The sequence below is a fragment of the Culicoides brevitarsis genome, chromosome 1 (assembly GCF_036172545.1).
Source record: "Culicoides brevitarsis isolate CSIRO-B50_1 chromosome 1, AGI_CSIRO_Cbre_v1, whole genome shotgun sequence".
NCBI classification, from domain to species: domain Eukaryota; kingdom Metazoa; phylum Arthropoda; class Insecta; order Diptera; family Ceratopogonidae; genus Culicoides; species Culicoides brevitarsis.
The window spans coordinates 18,377,484-18,396,097 of NC_087085.1; the positions used below are offsets into that span (position 1 = coordinate 18,377,484).

At 26.6% G+C, this 18,614-nt stretch overlaps 3 protein-coding genes and 1 non-coding gene across 4 annotated transcripts in view; 2 read left to right on the plus strand and 2 right to left on the minus strand.

Moving 5' to 3' along the window:
* LOC134836868 (serine/threonine-protein kinase pakD) overlaps nt 1-13,164 on the minus strand; it is a 28,861-nt gene extending 15,697 nt beyond the window's left edge. The window contains exon 1 of the mRNA XM_063852137.1: nt 12,571-13,164. Coding sequence (XP_063708207.1) covers nt 12,571-12,643 — 73 coding nt within the window. The 5' untranslated portion in view covers nt 12,644-13,164. The remainder of the gene's footprint in view (nt 1-12,570) is intronic.
* Trnae-cuc (transfer RNA glutamic acid (anticodon CUC)) lies at nt 163-234 on the plus strand. Its single transcript has one exon. It is a non-coding gene; the product is annotated as a tRNA-Glu (tRNA).
* Nucleotides 1,033-2,269, minus strand: LOC134836770 (serpin B3-like). Its single transcript, XM_063851985.1, has one exon. It carries the CDS (start codon nt 2,229-2,231, stop codon nt 1,074-1,076), a length of 1,158 nt encoding a protein of 385 aa, XP_063708055.1. The 5' UTR covers nt 2,232-2,269; the 3' UTR covers nt 1,033-1,073.
* Nucleotides 13,165-16,707: 3,543 nt separating the features above from the next.
* LOC134838370 (enoyl-CoA hydratase domain-containing protein 3, mitochondrial) lies at nt 16,708-17,847 on the plus strand. Its single transcript, XM_063853886.1, has 3 exons — nt 16,708-16,831; nt 16,894-16,976; nt 17,039-17,847. Exons 1-3 carry the CDS (start codon nt 16,778-16,780, stop codon nt 17,745-17,747), a joined length of 846 nt encoding a protein of 281 aa, XP_063709956.1. The 5' UTR covers nt 16,708-16,777; the 3' UTR covers nt 17,748-17,847.
* The last annotated feature ends 767 nt before the right edge of the window (nt 17,848-18,614 follow it).

An 18,614-nucleotide genomic window follows, 5' to 3' on the forward strand; every position in this document is an offset into this window, starting at 1 on the left:
GTTACAAAGTTGATAAATTGAAAAAGAAGATAATTTTTAGATCGTTTTTGATAGTGACGAACGAGCTATAAATAGAATCGGATGAATTTCCATAAAACATAAGAAAAATTTTGTGATGATTGGCCGTTAATCCGTTCTGTAAAAGCAAAGAACATCTTCATATCCCATATTGTCTAGTGGTTAGGATATCCGGCTCTCACCCGGAAGGCCCGGGTTCGATTCCCGGTATGGGAAATAAATTTTTTGATATTTTTTTTCTTCCGTAAGTTTACTTATTATTTTTTTTAAATTTATTAATTTTTATTTTTTTAATTTAACTTGAATTTTATATATTTTTAAGGACTTAAAAACTAAATAAGGCCGCTCCAAATTTTTTCGAACTTATTGTCCCAAAAGACTTTTTTCATCAAAATGGGGGGCAAAATAATAAAAAAATTTTGAAAAACTTTTTCATACAAAATGACAAAAATTCAAACAATTTTTGTTCATTAATGAATATTTAAGTTTTTTTTTATTTAAAAAATATTGAGATTTGATAATTTAAAATTGATCTCAGAATTTTTCAAGTTAAAAAATTTAAACAAAAAAAATTCATCAAAAAACCTGTCAAAAAATTTTAAAAGAAATTTCTTGTAAAAATGTCATTTTTAATACAAAAGTTTAAAATTATAAAAAAAATAGAAAATTTTTAAAATTTTCTTGAAAATTTTAAAAATAGACCAAAAAACGGTGATTTTTGATGAAATTTTTTTTTGCCCCATTTGATTTTCGTTTTTTCAAATAGGGCATGGAACAAAAAGTTCAACAAAAATTGGAGCGGCCTAAACAATTAATTAAATATTAATTAATTTAATTAAATAAATAAAAAGAAATTTAGAAATAAGAATAAATTAGTTAAGAATCAAACAATTAAATTTAATTTAATTTAATAAAAAAATTAAATTTAATTACCATTTGGGATTCGGGATTTTGGGAATTTGTTATAAATAGCTGAAAGAATGTGATATTTATGTATTTAATTTAGATACATTTATTAATTAATTCACAGAAAAATCTTAAGCATCACATGCTTTCTAATCGCTTTCTAAAAAATCTGCGGGATCATTAACAACTCCTGCAAACATCATGAAATTGTTCAATACCAACATGAACATAAAAGGGTGATCAGCGACAAAGGGACGATAAGTTGGCGAAGGACCACCTCCACAAAGGATAATACGGACAGCTGCAGCTGCTTCGGTTCCAGCTTCGTCAACTTTAATGAAGGCTTTATGCACAATTTTCGATACAAAGAAAGTCTCATCGTCGTTCGGATCCTTCAAATGCCGAAAATCTGCCAGATCTTCCTCGAAAGCTGCTTTCATTCCAAGGCTTTTGAGAACTTTTTCCAAATCTTGCGTGAACTCAAACTTGAATTTAGGTAAATAAAGCGCGACGTGGTCTTTTTGCATTTGACTACGAACAAAATCCAAATCGAGTTTTTTCAAGCCATCTTCAAGAATTTTCAAGCCGTCCTTTTTGTTAGGCAAAAAAATCATCATTGACACATCCGATTGATTATACTGCAATTCTATGACTGTGACATCGAGTTTCTCCAAGGTTCCATAAGCGAAGCGGTTGCGCTGGACCATCATATCCACGTCAGAATATTCAGTTGTTGTTGTCCAAAAAGGCATTTTGCGAGTGGAATATACGTCAAACGGTTTGCGCCAAGCTCCTTTGAAGTAAATTGTGTTCACAGCGAGTGCTCGGGTAAATTCTTTGATGTCTTCTGACGAAACAACGTCTTTAATCGCGCCATTTGTGTTATTTTCGACATATTTATTGATCTCTTCCACAGCCGAATCTTTGTTGTTGAAATCGATTTTGGTGACACGAGCATCGAAACAATTTTTGGTGATGTTGAGAAAAGCCGCATGTAAATTGTATCCACGTTGAACAAAAATTTCGTTGTTAATCATTAAGCCGCCTTCCTTTTTGATTTGCAGCATCATTTCGTGAAACTGATAAGCGACTTGGGCTTTCTTGCAATTCTTTCCGTATTTCAAAACGACTCCAATTTCTTCAAAAGTTTTGCCTACAGCTCCCATGAGAATCGTCGACAACGCAATTTGGACCAAAAACGGCGAAAAAACAATGTTTTGCGGGTAGTTATCGTCATCTGAGATGAAATTTTCGTACAATTCGATCCCAAAACGGTACGAAGTCTTTGAAAATCGATTTAAAGCCATGATTTTGCGATAAATTGACGACACACGAGGATTACAAAATGGAGGTCAAGACTAAAATGAGGCAAAAGTGAGACGACTTTGCTTAGGCCAAAACAATAATCCTAAATGTTTCAGGTTTCATAGGCCTTCTGAACACTAGGGCGTCATTCATTAATGGCGTCGGCAAAAATAGGGCATTTTTTGACCCCCACCCCCTATAATCGTAAACCGTCGAAATTCAACGTGTTTCAATTTACGACGTGTTTTTTAACATGACCCCCCCTCCCCCTCACTGAAAAGGATTTTTTTAGTAACAGTTCAAATTTCAATGAAAGCTCGTGAAAAATTTGAAAAAAAAAACTCAAATTAATGAAAATTTGAAAAAAAAAGATTACAAATTATTTTAAATAATTCAAAACGAAAATTTTTTAAATCGTGAATATGGCATATTTTTACGACGTCGTACATTTCTGTTTACCCCCCACCCCCCTCGTCGAAATCCGTCGTAAATTTTAGAAGCTCCATTTTTTCACCAAATTAAATTTACTCAAAGAGTAAAATTAAAATAATTTAATTAAATTAATTTTTTGAATTATTCTTAAATAAATAATTAATAATAAATAATGAATTAGATTAAATAAAATTAAATAAATTAATTATTTAAGAATTATTCAAAAAATTATTATTTCGAATTAAATTTTAAAATATTCCAAAATACGCTCAAGTCTTGAATATTATTTTTTTGCAAAATTAATTAATTTCACAAACTCTTCTTTCTCATAAAAGGATTGTCATCGCAGACGTCTCACGAATCACTTTCAATGTCTGTCAAACATGAAGCGTGACAAACTCTTAAATCATGTGCACTTTAGGAAAAAATCTGGAAATGTTCCGGCCCATAAAAAATGTCACAGAACTTGACTTTCTTTTTAATTAAGACACCATAGAAGTGCACTAATTGATACATTTGTCATGTGTTTCTTATAAAAACCTTCTTCAAAAACGTCATGTTCCAATATTGTTTATTAATTTAAAAATCAAGATCAACTCTTTTTTTTTCGTTCGAGATATTTATTTGATACAAAACGACTTAGAAAAGAAAAACAACATTTATAAATAGATCAAGCGCGTAAAGAAATAATGATAAATGTTGCATTTGTGTTGCGTTTTTTTAATTTATCTCGAGAACAAACGACACGAGATTCAAAATGTCACGACTAATGTCTTTAATATCTCGTAAAATAACACAGCTCGGAGATAAATTGAATGGATTTTTAATTGAAAACGCGCTGCAGTGACAAGCCCTTCAGCGAAATTTTGTTATTAATTACTTAATTAGTGTTGACAGTTCTCTCATGTCAGACATCGCATCGGGTTGCAGCAACAAAGGACGACAAAAGCGCAAAAATGACATAAGTGAAGCAGGAAATAATAAATATTTTGTTAGCGATAGAAAATGTGGCACGCAAATAAATGGCAAAAGTGCAATCTCTTGTAAGCGATCACCCTGACCCGTTGCATGCTTGAGCAGTTTACATAATTGACCTTTTGTGCCTCTTTTACATCTCTGTTTTGAATGAAAATGAAATTATTTTTGCAATTTATATTTGAATTATTCGTGAAGAATGATAAAAATTACCATTTTATGCCTCTCCCATGGAAATTTTTATTTTTTTTTATTGGATCAAGGAAGTCAAGGAGATTCGTATTTGCGACTGACTCATCAAATGTTTAATCACGTAGTTACACTTGTGTCGCTAAAAATGCCTCTCATTGTATCATCATCACTCTACATTCGTTTTAAGGTCATACAAACATAAATATTGTCATTATGTGGGTACGCGATAAAAAAAATATTTGTCGAGCCCTCATAACTAAAGTGATTAATACACCTTTGAAATTATTATTTACATCTAAAAAATAGTAAGGCTGCTCCAATTTAACTTTATAAAAAGCCGAAAGTCCAATGGGGTATAAAAGGTTAAAATTTTATTAAAAATATATATTTTTTACCTTTTTTTGTAATTATGAAAATAAATATATTAAAAAATAAATAAAAATTAAAAAATAAATTAAATTATATTGAATAAATAAATAAAATAAATTAAATGGATTTTATTCTCTAAAAAATATTAAAATAATTAATTTATTTTTTTAAATGAATAAATAAAAAATAATAAATTTCTGAAAACATAAATAAATTATTTTAATATTTTTTAGAGAATAAAATCCATTTAATTTATTTTATTTTATTTATTTATTCAATTTAATTTATTTATTTTTTAATTAATTTTTTTTTTTTTTTTATTTATTTAATTTATTTTATTGATTAATTTATTTATTTTAATTTAATTTTTTTTTATTTTTAGAATTTTTATTTTTCGTTTTAATTTTTTAATTTAAAAATTATTTTTTTAAAAAAAATTCAAAATATTTGAATTTTAAGCGGCCTAAGTAAACATCGAAAAAATAAAATTGAAGCAAAACAACAAGGCTTTGTGATCTACGTTCATTTGCCGCCATCGAACACATGTTACGCTTATTTTTTATTGTTTTTCCATTGATGATGTGTGTGGCAATTGAGCACGCGCATAGGCGTATCAAGTGTTCAATTCTGCCTTTTAATTTTTGTACTTTAAATTTTTTTTATGTTTTAGGCAAGAAAACGTGAATGTCGGAACGCGATAAGGTCCCGGTGAACCAAAATTGCCATCACAATGGTCGTGTTTTGATCATTATTGCGCTTAAAAAAATGAACAATAACGTTGGTGGCATACATTTCGTCGTAGTCCGTTATTACACTTACAAATAAATGTAAAAAAAAATCGAATAAATGCAATTTAATTTGCATTAAAATTTGGCTAGTACGAGAAGTGGTTCATGGAAGGTCAATTTATTCTTTTTGTGTGACAGAAAAAAAAATAAATTGTAGAAAGTTGAATTTATTGGTGACAAATTTAATTTTTTGTTTGCATTAGTACCGTTCGAAACTTTCTTAAATCAATAAAATCCTAGATTTTTGGTCATGTGAATAGATTAAAAAAATAAAAAAAAACTCCCACGAATTAATCTGCGAATTAATTTTTTGCAACAAATTTCTTTTTCGTCTCATATTTTTTGTTTTGGATATTCAAATTAACAATAAAAGTGTCACGGTACACTTGTAAACACACACTCTTTCTTGTACGAATGTGAGATTCGAGTTTCGTTTGCAAATAATTTGCATCCTACACGAATAACTGTGTGATCGAAGGTATAAAAAGTTGGATCGCGAAGAGTTTGGAGTCTTGTTTAATTTTATTTAAATGATTTTTTGAGACTTAAATTATTTTTTTATGAACTTTTTCTAATATTTTATAATTTTAGACAAAAAAAGACATATTTGAAGTTAATACAATGGCAAAATTAAAAATTTTAATTAAAAGTTTAGAAAAATTATTTTTTATTTAATTGATTTCTATTTTAACTTAAAATTTTTATTTAAAAAAAATAGTTTTTAATTTAAATTTAATTATTTCAAAAAAATTTATTTTTGAAAACATCTTAATTTTTATTTTTTATAATTAATTAATTAAGGCTTAATCAAGGCTAAGTCCTTTAATTTTCTAAAACTTTAGAAATTATTGATTCAAAAAAAAAATGCAAAAATTAATTTAAAAAAAATGTTTTTCATTTGGATTTTCATTTAACTTTTATTTTTTAATAAATCAAAATAATTTTTAAAAAACTCTTTTGTCCTAAATAGAGTCTAAAATAATTAATTTTTTAAAAATCTCATTAAAAAAAACTTTCTCGTCGTGGCTATTTAAAAAATATCACTTCCATTGATATTTTAAAAATTCTCACTCACAAGAAATAACGCAGCAATAATTACAGAAAATTCAAAATTGGCAAGACCAGTTTTGAGATTTCATGCTTACATTATTTATTTTTTTAATAATACAAAATTTATTCATCTCGTTTGTTTGCTTGTGAAAACATGTCAGTCTGAGGTACACATTACCGTTTATTGTCGTCGTCGAATCAATCCGAGTCGAGTGTCCATTCAATGTCAAAGTGTTTCGATTTTTTTTCGTGTGCTTCTAACAAGATGACCGTAATCTGTTATTTTAACAAATTAAATTATAATTATTGTTGAATTGAATTTCTAACTTGTTGTTTGGCATCGATGTCTCGACGCGGAGTTGGTTATTATAGCGAAACAGGATAATATTTATAAATAATAGATTGTTATTAAAAAGTAATTAATATCCCACGCGACACACATTTTTTTTTTATCATGATAGCTCTTTGTTCGTTCTTGTTGATTTTTTTGTGGTGTAGGTCAGGTAAGAAAGAAAACTGCCAATTATCTCCCAAACACATGGACCATGCGGGAATTGTGGGCGTAATTTACGGAAATTAAACATGACTTCATTAAATTTTAGTGAAAAAAAAACAGAAGCAGGTTTTTGGTCCATATGTTTGAACTTCGCCACGTTTCATGCCGAAATTATTTATTGGAATAATCGTAAAACAAGGTGTTTAACGCGGTTTGTTTGTGTAAATAATAATTTACAATAACGGTGAAGTGAAGGTATGTTAAACAGTCGTTAAATGGTTTTTATTGTATTTAAAATGCATTTAAATGCGGTAAAAATTGGAATTAAAAAGATTTTTGCTAAAAGTCTTCTAAAAAAATTAAAATTAAGGAATTTAAGGAGTGAAATTAATTTTATAACTAATTAAAATTTATTATTTAATTAATTATTTTAATTTTTAATTAAATAATTAATTAATAATAAATTAACTAAACGAATAAATAATATTTTATTCCTATTTTAATTAAAAAAAATAATTTTATTTTATTTAAATATTTTTTTATAAAATTTTATTTAGGTATTTACTTAAAAATTTTATTACAAAAAATCGACTGTAAATTCACAACAGGTGACATAAAAATTTTAAAAGTGAATAAAAACTACGAAACTTTATCAAATTTCTTTTACAGGTTTAAACGATTTATAAAAAATTCGGTCCCTTTAAAATTTTTAAGCCCTCTTTAGCCCACATTTCATCGAAAGTAAGACGATTAAAAGATAATTTTCTCTCACACTTTGGTACTTATTTCATTCAATCGTCACTTCTTATGCAACACAAGAACGATCGAGAAATGACTTTATCTTCTCAAAGAAATAAAAAAAATTCCTCGAAAAACAAAAAAGAAGACAAAATTATTTTAATGAGGTTATTGCCTTGATTTGATAAAAAAACGAAAAAATTTCAAACTTTATCGTTCTTCTCTGAACATTTAAAAGTGCAAGCTCATAAAAATATTCTGAAGGCCCCAACCAAATTAAATCAACGTTAAATGCAGTTCAATCAATCATCAAATCAATTATTTTCGTAATAGCGCCGATTTAATTATTATTACAAGTAAAGTACAATGAAAAAAATCGTAAAAGGTAACAAACAAATTTATTAAATTAGATTTCTTTATTACTACATGAGCTACTAACGATTTCATTTGAAAAAAAAAGAAAGAAAAGAAATAAAAACTTTGTTTTGTATAAAAAGTAATAATGAGCTTCATGCATGTAAGTCCAGTGAGTGAGTGTTTTGAAATTGTAATAATAAGACTTTGGAGAGAAAAACTAAAAATCAATCGTCATTCATGTCAAGGTTGGTCGTCCATATATTCGAAAAAGCAAAAGTTTTTTAGTACAATGAAAGAAATGGCCCGACATATGTGGTGCAGTTGTGCAAGTATTTATGAACTCAAATTTACGCGTGATTTATGGCAAAATTAAAAGGAAGTCGAAATTTAACGGAATATGAAAGGAAAAAAAATATAACAGAGCCTTGAACTAAACGTTTGTAAATACAACAAGTTTCGGAAGATCCAAATATTTCTGTGTGGGGTTAATCCGTTTAGAAGAATGTCAGAGAGAGAACAGGTAAAACTGGTTTAGAATGTGTTTTATAATTTATAAAATCTTACGTCGTCGATGATTTTCTGTTATCTGTAAAAAGTAATGCTGAAGAAGTCTGGTAATCATCAGGTGTTTAATGGAGTTGGTCAAGATATTTAAAATTGCTACTGGAATGTAAGTGACGAAAGCGGATTTTATAATATTTTTTAAAAATTATTTTAAATTTAAAATATTTAAAAAATTTTTTTTGACATTTTTGATGATATATTAAAAATAATTTTCCTATTTAAGATATTTAAGCTAAGAAATTTTGAAGAAAAAATAATTTTAACAAAAATTTAAATTTTTTTTTAATAAAATCAAAAGACTAATTGTTTTAATAAAAATTTATTTTCAATTCGTTTAAATTCAAAAAATAAAAATGTGACATTTTTCATTATTTTTTTTTTCTTCTTTTGAAAATATTTTTTTTTATAAAATTTTCTTGATTTTAAAGCGAAAATTAAGTTAAAATAATTTTTACAATAATTATTTTTGCAATCAAAAATCAATAATTTTGGAAAATTTAGAAATTTGTAAGTAAATTTTAAAAGTATCATTTAATTAAACCATTTAAATTATGAAAAAAAAAAAATAAATTAGGATTTAAGAAAAAAATTAAAAACTGAAGGCCAAAAATTGAAAATTTAATTAAATTAATTTTAAAAATATAATTTTCCTTACAATTTTTTTAAAAATTTAAATTTCATATTTTTTTTTTAATTTCAAAAATGTCTTTTTTCAGAATATTTAACGATTTTTTATTAAATTAATAAATTTAATTAAAATATCAATTTAAGAAAAAATGAATTAAAATATTTATTTAAATAAAATAAAAATTTTTTTTTCTAAAATCGAAAATAAAAAATACCTAAGTTTAAGCCAAAAGTAAAGTTTTTTTTTATATTTCAAAAAGTCAAAAGTTTTTGCACTTTTTAGAATTTGGTATAAATTGAAATATTTTTCTTTCTTATATTGCAAATTTTATCAATTTCAATAGGATTTTACAAAAAAAAAATGAATTTTTTTTATTGAAAAGTCTTCTCTTCAAACGAATTTGCTTTTGCAGACACAGACAGACAAAGAAAAAAAAACAAATTTCTTCTTTAACAATCCTTCGCAAAACAATTTTTATAAAGAAAAAAAAAACAATAAACGACAATAAAAATAAATAAAAGGAATTCCATTTGTTTCGAAACCGAAAGTTGTTTTTTTTTGCTTTAGATTTTATATTTATTTATCGACAGACACGTCACTTTTGTCAGAACCACCACATTACACGCTCCATCCAATTTCAACCGCAAATGATATCTTTTCTATTTACTTGCTAGGTAAGTAAGTGTCTTGACGCCGGTCTTATCACTTTTTTTTTGTTATTTGTACCTAATGGCTTCTTAATGACTCACTCACTCGCACACTCATCCAATTAATTAGCCAAAAATAGTTTTTTTTTCGTAATAGTTAACTTAATGAACGAGCTAAGAAGTCGTTAACATTTTTTTTTGTTGTTGTTGTAACTTATCGCTCGAAATCAGCAGTCGCTATTTTTTTTCTTGAATCAAATTGACCTTCAAGGCCGTTTCACGTACGAACATGCAAAGGTAAATATTGCTTGTAACAGAGTAAATATACATCTTCATTCATTAAAGACTTCTTAGGCCACGACAACGAGTTGTTACTGAACAAACATTGATAAATACATGAAAATAAAGATAAAAAAAAATTAAAACAAATATTGATGACGATAAGATCGTTTTGCTCGAAAATGATCCGCAACAAGATAAAAAAATTACACGGATTTTTTTTTTGAGATGACAAAATGTCTCGTTAACTTTTTTTTTCTTTTGGTGCGTGATTTTAATCAAAAAATCTCGTTAAAAAGCGATAAATTATAAAAATAAAAATAGTTCAAGTCAAAGAAAAAAGGCAAAAGAGATCATTTATTCCATTTTATTAATATCATTATTCGCCAATTATTGCTCATGTCTCTTGATTTTTGTTTTTTTTTTCGTCAATATGGTAAATGGAATGTCTCAGCCTCCCCCACACATACGGTTGAACGGCATTGTCATATTTGGTGCAAACAACTTTTTTTTTGTCGTTGACGTAAAAAAAATACAGGGCTCGAGCTTCATTAAATTGCCGTTCAACTTGATTTTGTCACAACATTAAATGGACTTGTTTTTATTTTAAAAAATTTTTAAATGTTGATAATAAAAAGAATTTTTTGCTGATTTTTTTTCTCAGTTCAATTTGTTGTACTTGTATCGCTTATTTTTTTTTTCTTTTTAATATTCTGGTTTCATATTTTGTGTCTATATAAGAAATTTTTATTATTGAAATTCGTGATGACATCATGTCAAGTTGTTTTTGTTCAGAGATGAGATGCTGGGTTACTTGCAAAAAATATAAAAATTTTATTTATAATCGAGTTTTGTGAAGAAAAAGGCTTGGGGCAGTTTATTTTTTGTTCCCAGTCACAAGGGGGAATCCTCATAACACTTGTCTCGTTGCATGTTTTGATGAAATTAAAATTTTTTTTTGTTGTCTAGTATCCTCATGCGAGTAATTCTCGAAGTATCTGCATGTCATAATTTTTTTTCCAGTGCTTAGACAAGAGAGTTAGTTGTCTGTAGTACCGGATATCTGAATGTGCTTGCAATTTTAAACATTTTCACATTATTCATGTGACAAAAAATTTAAATAATAAATATTCAAAAGAGACAACGGCGACCACTCATAACTCGTTACTTCTTAAAAGATACGATAACAAACGATAGAAAGCTCATATATAATTAATAATATTATTTTTTGTATTAAATAAACAATAAAAATCGAGAAATTTGTACGTGCGCCGAGAGAGAGAAGATAAAAAAATTTTACTTGCAAATAAGCACTTTTTAAACTTTATTCACACACAAACACACAAGTTTTGCGAATTAATCGTGATATTCGTGTAACTTAACAACAAACGAGTAACTGCAACTTTAACAATTTATCATTCAAATTTTTTTTTCATATTTTTCCACATCGCTTGATCAAACAATTGAGTAAGAAGGGTGATGATATAATTAAAATGCAACAATTATTACGTTTTATCCAGTAATCAATCTCTCACTCAATTGTCTTGCACTGAAAACATGATCGTTCTTCTTACATGATTTTTTAATTAAAATGTAATTTTTCTGTTTTTCAAATGATAATAGAAGAATAATGAGCTCTCGATGGATTTATGTGAGAATCATTTGACTTTTTCTCATATCACTCGTGGTTAAGTGGCATATTTTTGCTCGGAAGTGTTTTAAAAGATCATTTTAGGTTGGAGTAATTAAGAAAAATGTTTCAAGTTATTTTTCAAAATTTTTTTTCTAAAATTTATTTTTAAAATTTATTTAATTAATTAACTAATTAATTTATTTATAAAAGATAAAAAATTAAAAAAAATACGAAATTTTTTGAAAAAATAATATTTTTTTGAAAAATTAATAAATTTTTTAAAGCAAAACTTGTTAAAAAAATCATAAAATTTAAAAAAAAAAATTAACTATTTTAAAAAAAAATTAAATTAAATTTAAAAAAAATAATTATTAAATTAATTCAAAAATTTTTTTTTAATTTCTTTAAAAATTAAAATCAAAAAAATTTTTGCAAAAATTTCAAATTTAAATTTTTATAATTAAAAATCAAATAAATTCCAAAATTTTTAGAATTAAAATTTAAAAGAATATTTTCAAAATTAATCTCAAAAGAAAATTTACAAATTTATAATTAAAATATAAATATTTTAAGAATTTTTTTAATGAGTTTATCAAATGATATCACGAACATTTAAAAGTAAATTCAAAATTTTTTTTTAAAATTAAAATTTTTAAAGAACATTTCCAAAATTAAAATAAATTTTAAAATTTTTTATTTAATAATAATTTAATTTAATTTAAAATTGTTCTAATTTTTTTTAATTTTAAATTTTTATTATTTTATAAAAAATAATTTCAATATAAATTCTGATAAAAACATGAAACATTTTAACAAATTTCTCCCCCCTTACCAATAAATATTTGCGCCTCTAAATTAGTTTTATCCATTAGAAGAAAATTCAAAACTCGCATTACAAAGACAAATATTTGCATTGTCGATAACAAATATTTGAATCTGCTAAAAAATTCAGTTTGCGCTCGAAACTTTGCATAAATTATAATCAACTTTGTAGAAAAAATCACTTTTATTTTGTTTCCAGAAAACTTCCGAAAAATACTTTAAGACAACTTTGACACGTAAAACTATCGAAAAAAAAAATAGGTGAACCCATAAATATTTTTAAACATTCCTCATGCAACTTTTGTTTGTTCGATAAAATATTTTTTACGCGTTTCCTGAATTTTCTCAAAAAAAAAAAGAACTCGACTCACCTGCATCTATCTCCGCTTGAGTCATGTACTCGTGTTGCATTTCCGCTTCTGTCTCTTCCATCGTTGTGTCCATCGTTGCAATTTTTGATTTGAAATTTCACACTGAATTACACGAAAAAAATTTTCTCAATAAAAATGGGAGGCACGTGAAAAATTATTGAATCAACAATGACTGCTTTTGTGCGTAATTGGATTTAATGGTAGCGATTGGTAGGTCATTAATCCTAATTTTTATCGATTTAACGGTAATATTCACTATTTTCTGGATTTTTTATTATTTATTTTTCTTCCTTTATTTTTTTTTAGGTGGTTGCATGTACGTTATTTTTTCCAGAATTTCCCTTATCGATTTAATAATTTTAAACGGTTGCGAAGCTATCCTGTTCTATTTTTAACGCGGTAAGTCACTCAAAATCACAGAACTTTGTTATTTTTGATAAAATAAAATAATGAAAAATTGATAAAACATTCGCAGAGGCACTTCTTTCATCACGTTTCTTATTTATTTTTTTTTATTTATTTCAGATTTTTTTATGAGACCACATATTTAAGCAATTACGTGTGTGAGTAGCGTAGAATTTTGTACAATATGACTTCATTTGTTGGAACAACACTGCGAATTGCGATGATAAATTGACGCTTTACTCATGCATCTGACAATATTTTATCGATTTTCTCGCGTATCTTCCACTTAATTTTTCACTAAATTTTAGCACCTTGATGTTACGGATGTAAATAAATGAACTGATTGAAGAAAATCATCTGACTAGTAATCCACAGACTGCTTATTGACACAAAATTCAATTTTTTTTTCTAATTTTTGTTTGTCGCGCGTACTTAAAATAACTTACAACTTAGAGCACAAGGTGAGTTTGTATTACTTTATAGATCGATGTGTGTAGAGTAAATTTACGCGGCGCGAATGTATTTTTTTTATATTTCTATAAAATAGTCGTGGAGTAGTTTTCAGTGTCGCGGCCAGGCAAGAAATAAACATTATTAATGTTTTTACCTGTGCCACAAGTTACATGGGGCTCGTATTTCGTAGTATTTGTGTGTAGCTGTAGTAGACACGAAAACTGAACAAAAAAATACAACAAACAAAACTTTTGTAGCAGTTTTGTGTAAGCGAGCGCACAAACTGACACTGACATACCAAGACGACGACGACGACGCGACGAGCAGTAGGTCTGTGGAACGGCGTTAGATTGGGCGTTTTTTCGTGCTCGTTTCGTGTGAAATTGACGTCGTGTCCACTTGATTAGCTGTCCATCCTAACATGTACCGAAAATGAAGTTGAAAAGTATGCGGTGAAGCTTAGTCGCATTTTTAATTTTGAATTTTAAATTTTGGTTATTGTTGAAACTTTTTAACAGAAAATATTTCAAGTTTTCCGAATTTTTTCATATTTTTTTATAATTTTTTTCTCTCACTAAATTTTAAGATATTGAGGTGTTTTCAATTTTTCCGAGCTTTTCAAAATTTCCACATTTTTTCCGAATTTTCACTAATTTTCCATATTTTTTCAAAGTTTTCATTTTTTTAATCGACGAATTTTTCTTTAAATGTTTTTACAAGAAATTTTACAGTTTTAAATTTTTTAAAAAATATTTTGCTATTTTTTATGAGTTTTACAGTTTTTTTTACAAATTTCCCTTTTTGAACATTGCAACGAATTTTCATTTTGCTCCCGAGAGTTAATAAAAGTATTAACATTTGAAAATATTGAATCTTAGTTTTATTTATTTTTTTAATTTTCTGATTTTTCTCAAGTTTTTCATTTTATGATCGAAAGACTAATTTAAAGTTTAAAAGACATTGCAAATTTTATTATTTTTTTATATTTTCCACGAGTAGCTCGGGAAACTCGTTTTTGATGTTTTAAAATTTTTCCGAGTTTTCCGAAAGTTTTTTTCAACGAATTTTCCTTTTCATGTTTCTCAAAAGAATTTTGTTAACTTTTTGGGTTTTTTAAATTTTTTTACGAGTTTTTCCGAAATTTTTCATGAATTTTCCACGAATTTTCCCAAAGTTTTCATAATTTTTCCGTATTTCTAAAAGTTTTCTGGGTTTACCCAAAGTTAAAAAAAAAATTAATGTTCTTCACGAGACTCTTTAAATGTTTTTAAATTTTCAATTTTATACCTTTACGAGTTTTTTTAAAATTCAATTTAAATTTTCCTCAAATTTCCCAATTTTTTCCGAGATTTTCCAAGAGTTTTAATTTTCTACGAGACTTCTTTTAAAAATTTTAAATTTTCATCAATTAATCGATTTCTTTTTTTTATATGAATAGATGACGCTGTGTCTTGAATTAGCAAAGGCAAATTTTAATGACATGACGGGCAAACGGACAGACATTTCGGAAGGACATAAAACTGCATTTTTTCGAATTAAATTTTGAAATGCGATAAAAAATAATAACAATATGTGTACGCACGACGATGTAACTATGGCAATACAATACAAAACTCCACTCGTCGTGGGCTGAGACATATACAAAGGCAGCGGCGTTAGAGACACACAAAAAATGATCATTCATTCACAAATTGCAGCTATTAAACACTAAACTAGACGGAATTCGTTCTGATCTTGATGTGATATGACACACACATACTCAGACAGACTGCTTGTAGTATAATAACGTCATCATCATTGATTAACGATTTTTTTTATTCGGCATGATTCAACCTACTCACAAATAAATCGTATAATTGCTTAACCGACTTGTCGCAAGTCAGATGTTCAATTATTATTGTTTCTATCTTGATGGCAAGATTTTCTGTGCGCAAATTTTGCATAGATATCACAAAAGATTGTCGCTCATCTCAACGGGTGGTCGTCGTGGTAATTAATAAAAATTAATAATAAACCAGAATTTATGGAACGCCTTGGATTTTTCCAGTCTTTGTAACGTAAGCTACCACGAAAGAGATGAAAACTGTACGAAGAAATGCAAAAAGTGTTGCTGATCATAAATAAAGTACCTCTAGATAACACGACATAAAACATGAGCAATTTATTTCTACAGCTGTTGCGAATCGCGGATAGTTTTTTTTTATATAAAAAAAGTTTAATAAAAATTGTTATTAAGTGCCACTGGCTATTCATTCATTGATAAATGTCTTGAAATTATTTCTGTAAGTAGTAAAACGGTATAAAGAAGTATTTTTAAAAATTTATCACGCAACGGCAGAATTGCGAGATTTTTGTAAGGAGATGCATTTTGTACTTACTTTGTTAGATAATTCGTTGTAGTTACTTGCTTATTTGGTAAAGTGGTGATAATTGTGAGATGTCATTGAATAACGAGCATCAATGATTGCTTCCTAGTTTTTATTTTATTTTATTGAATGCCAATTACAATTATTTTTAAGATAATTAAATAAATTTATAATAAATTTTTTTAAAAAATTAGTTAATTTTTAATTTAAAAATAATAAAAAAATTTAAATAAAAATAAACTAAAAAATAGTTTAAATTTTAGTTTAACGAAATAATTTTTATTTTAAATAAATTTTATTTTTAATAAAAATAAAAAAAAATAATAATTAATGTTGAAATTTAAAAGAAACTCAAACAAATATTTTATGTTTTTAAAAACTTTATTTTAGCATAAAAAAAATTTAAAAAAACTTACAAAAAAAAAATCTTAAATGAATCAAAATTGAGTCATTTTGTCAAAAATTAATATTTTTTAATTGATAATATTGAAAAAAAAATACACAGATTTTACTACATGCATTTTCAATGAATTTTGTTACATTTAATTTCAATATTAAAATTATTAAAAATAAATTTTTCATTAAATTTATAAAAAGAAGCACACATATTGAAATTTTTGAAAATTTAAAAAAAAATTAAGTAGGTGTAAAGAAATTCTTAATTTAAAGTAATAATAAAAATGTTTAAAAAAATTAAATTTTAACGGTCAATGAATTTAAAACCATTCAAACGTTTTTTTAAATTGAATTTTCACTCAGATTTGGTCACTCATGGCAACTCACGGTCACTCATACCGCTCAAATAACTCAACCCTAGTTGCAAAAATAAATTTCCGACAAAATCCCAGTGTAAAAAAAATAATTTTAAAATGAACAAAAATGAACAAAAAATGAACTGTGACCTTGGAAATCATCTGTTGCATGTTTATTTTTTGATATTAGCCGGTGTTTTTCGAGAAATTTCATTAAATTTAATTGTAAAAATGTTTGCCAGAGTGATAAAAAGTGCAATTACGAGTCCAAGACTTGTCTTAATTGTAAATTTTATTTAAATTTTAAATATTTTGAATTTTTTTTAAAAGCTAAAAATTATTTTCAGTCCACAAGAAATTGTTCAGCATTTACTCAAGTGACGGAAAAAGATGGAATTCGTGAAATTAGACTCAATAACGAGAAAACCAAGTAAAATTTACCTCATTTTCTATCAAATTTAGTTTTGATTTGAAAATAAATTACCTCCACAGAAACTCCCTTTCGCTCCAAATGATGAACAATCTCATCTCCGACATCACTCGTGACGAAAACAACGAAACTTTACGTGCCATCGTTCTCTCATCCACGGGAAATGTCTTTTCCGCCGGTCACAACTTGAAAGAACTTACCAAAGAATCCGGACCAGAACATCACAAAGCAGTTTTTACACGTTGTGCGGATTTAATGCTCGCCATAATGAATTCACCGGTGCCAATAATCGCCAAAGTCGATGGTCTCGCAACGGCAGCTGGATGTCAACTTGTAGCAACTTGTGACATTGTTGTCTGTTCGGAACGCAGCAAATTCTCGACGCCTGGTGCGAATTTCGGGATTTTCTGTTCGACACCGGGAATTGCCTTGGCTCGGGCAGTGCCACGTATGCAAGCGAGTTACATGTTGCTAACGGGACTGCCGATTGATGCGAAAGAAGCCAAAAACAGTGGATTAGTGACGGATGTTGTGCCAAAGGAAGAGCTGGATGCGAGAGTTGAGGAGATTTGTGAAGCAATTAAGCACAAAAGTCGATCTGTGGTTGAATTGGGAAAGAAATTCTTTTATGCGCAGTTGAATTTTGACGTGAAAACCGCGTATGACTTGGGCGCGCAAACGATGGTGTCGAATTTGAAGATGAAAGACGGGGCAGAGGGCATTCAGAGCTTTGTGGAGAAGAGAAAGCCCAAGTGGAGTCATAAAAATTAATAAGAGGGGTAACGGGAAAAAAGACAGAAGAAGCATTTATTTTTAGCAGAATAAATTTTTTACTTTGAAAATTTGACGAAAATTTAATTTTTTTTGTTTGAAATTTTTAAATGTAAGAAAATTTTTGTTCTTAGGCCTCTAAATTTATCTAATTCAATTTTTGTCACTCTTCTTCTTCTTCAAAAAAAAAAAAAAAAAAAATAGCAAGAAAAAGAAAATTTTTGGCATCAAAACTATACAAAAAATTATAAGTCGTAACCAAAATTTGACATTTTTATTTAGTCAAAAGATTCAAGAGGAAAAATTTTAAAAAATAAATATTAAATGGGAACAGTTCTGAAAATTTTTGAATAAATTCTACAAAAAACAAAATAAATTTTAAAAATTATACAAAAAACGAAGTAAATTTTTTAGTTGAATTTATTTAATTTTTTTTTAAATTTTTATTTTCAAATTAAAAATTTTTTTTTTAAATTTTTTATTTTGAAGAATTTTAATTTTAAAAAATTTAAAAATAATTTTAATTTTTTTTTTCATATCTATGATAAAAAGAATTTTAAATGATTTTTTTTTTTATTTTTAAAAGTAAAAAATATTTTAAAAATTTTAAAAATTATAAAATATTCATTGAAAAAAATTTTTTTGACCAACTTACAGGCAAAAGAAATTATTAGAGGTAAATAGTTATGGTAGCTTCTCTTAGACAAATTTGAAAAATTAAAAGAAAAGAATAGAAAATGCATAAAATAGTTCGAGAAATTAATATATTTTTTTATCTTAAAAAATTTTTTTACATTGAAAATTTGAGGAAAATGAACTTTATTTTTGCTAATTGTTATAAAAAGTATGAAAAACGTTCGTTTTGTT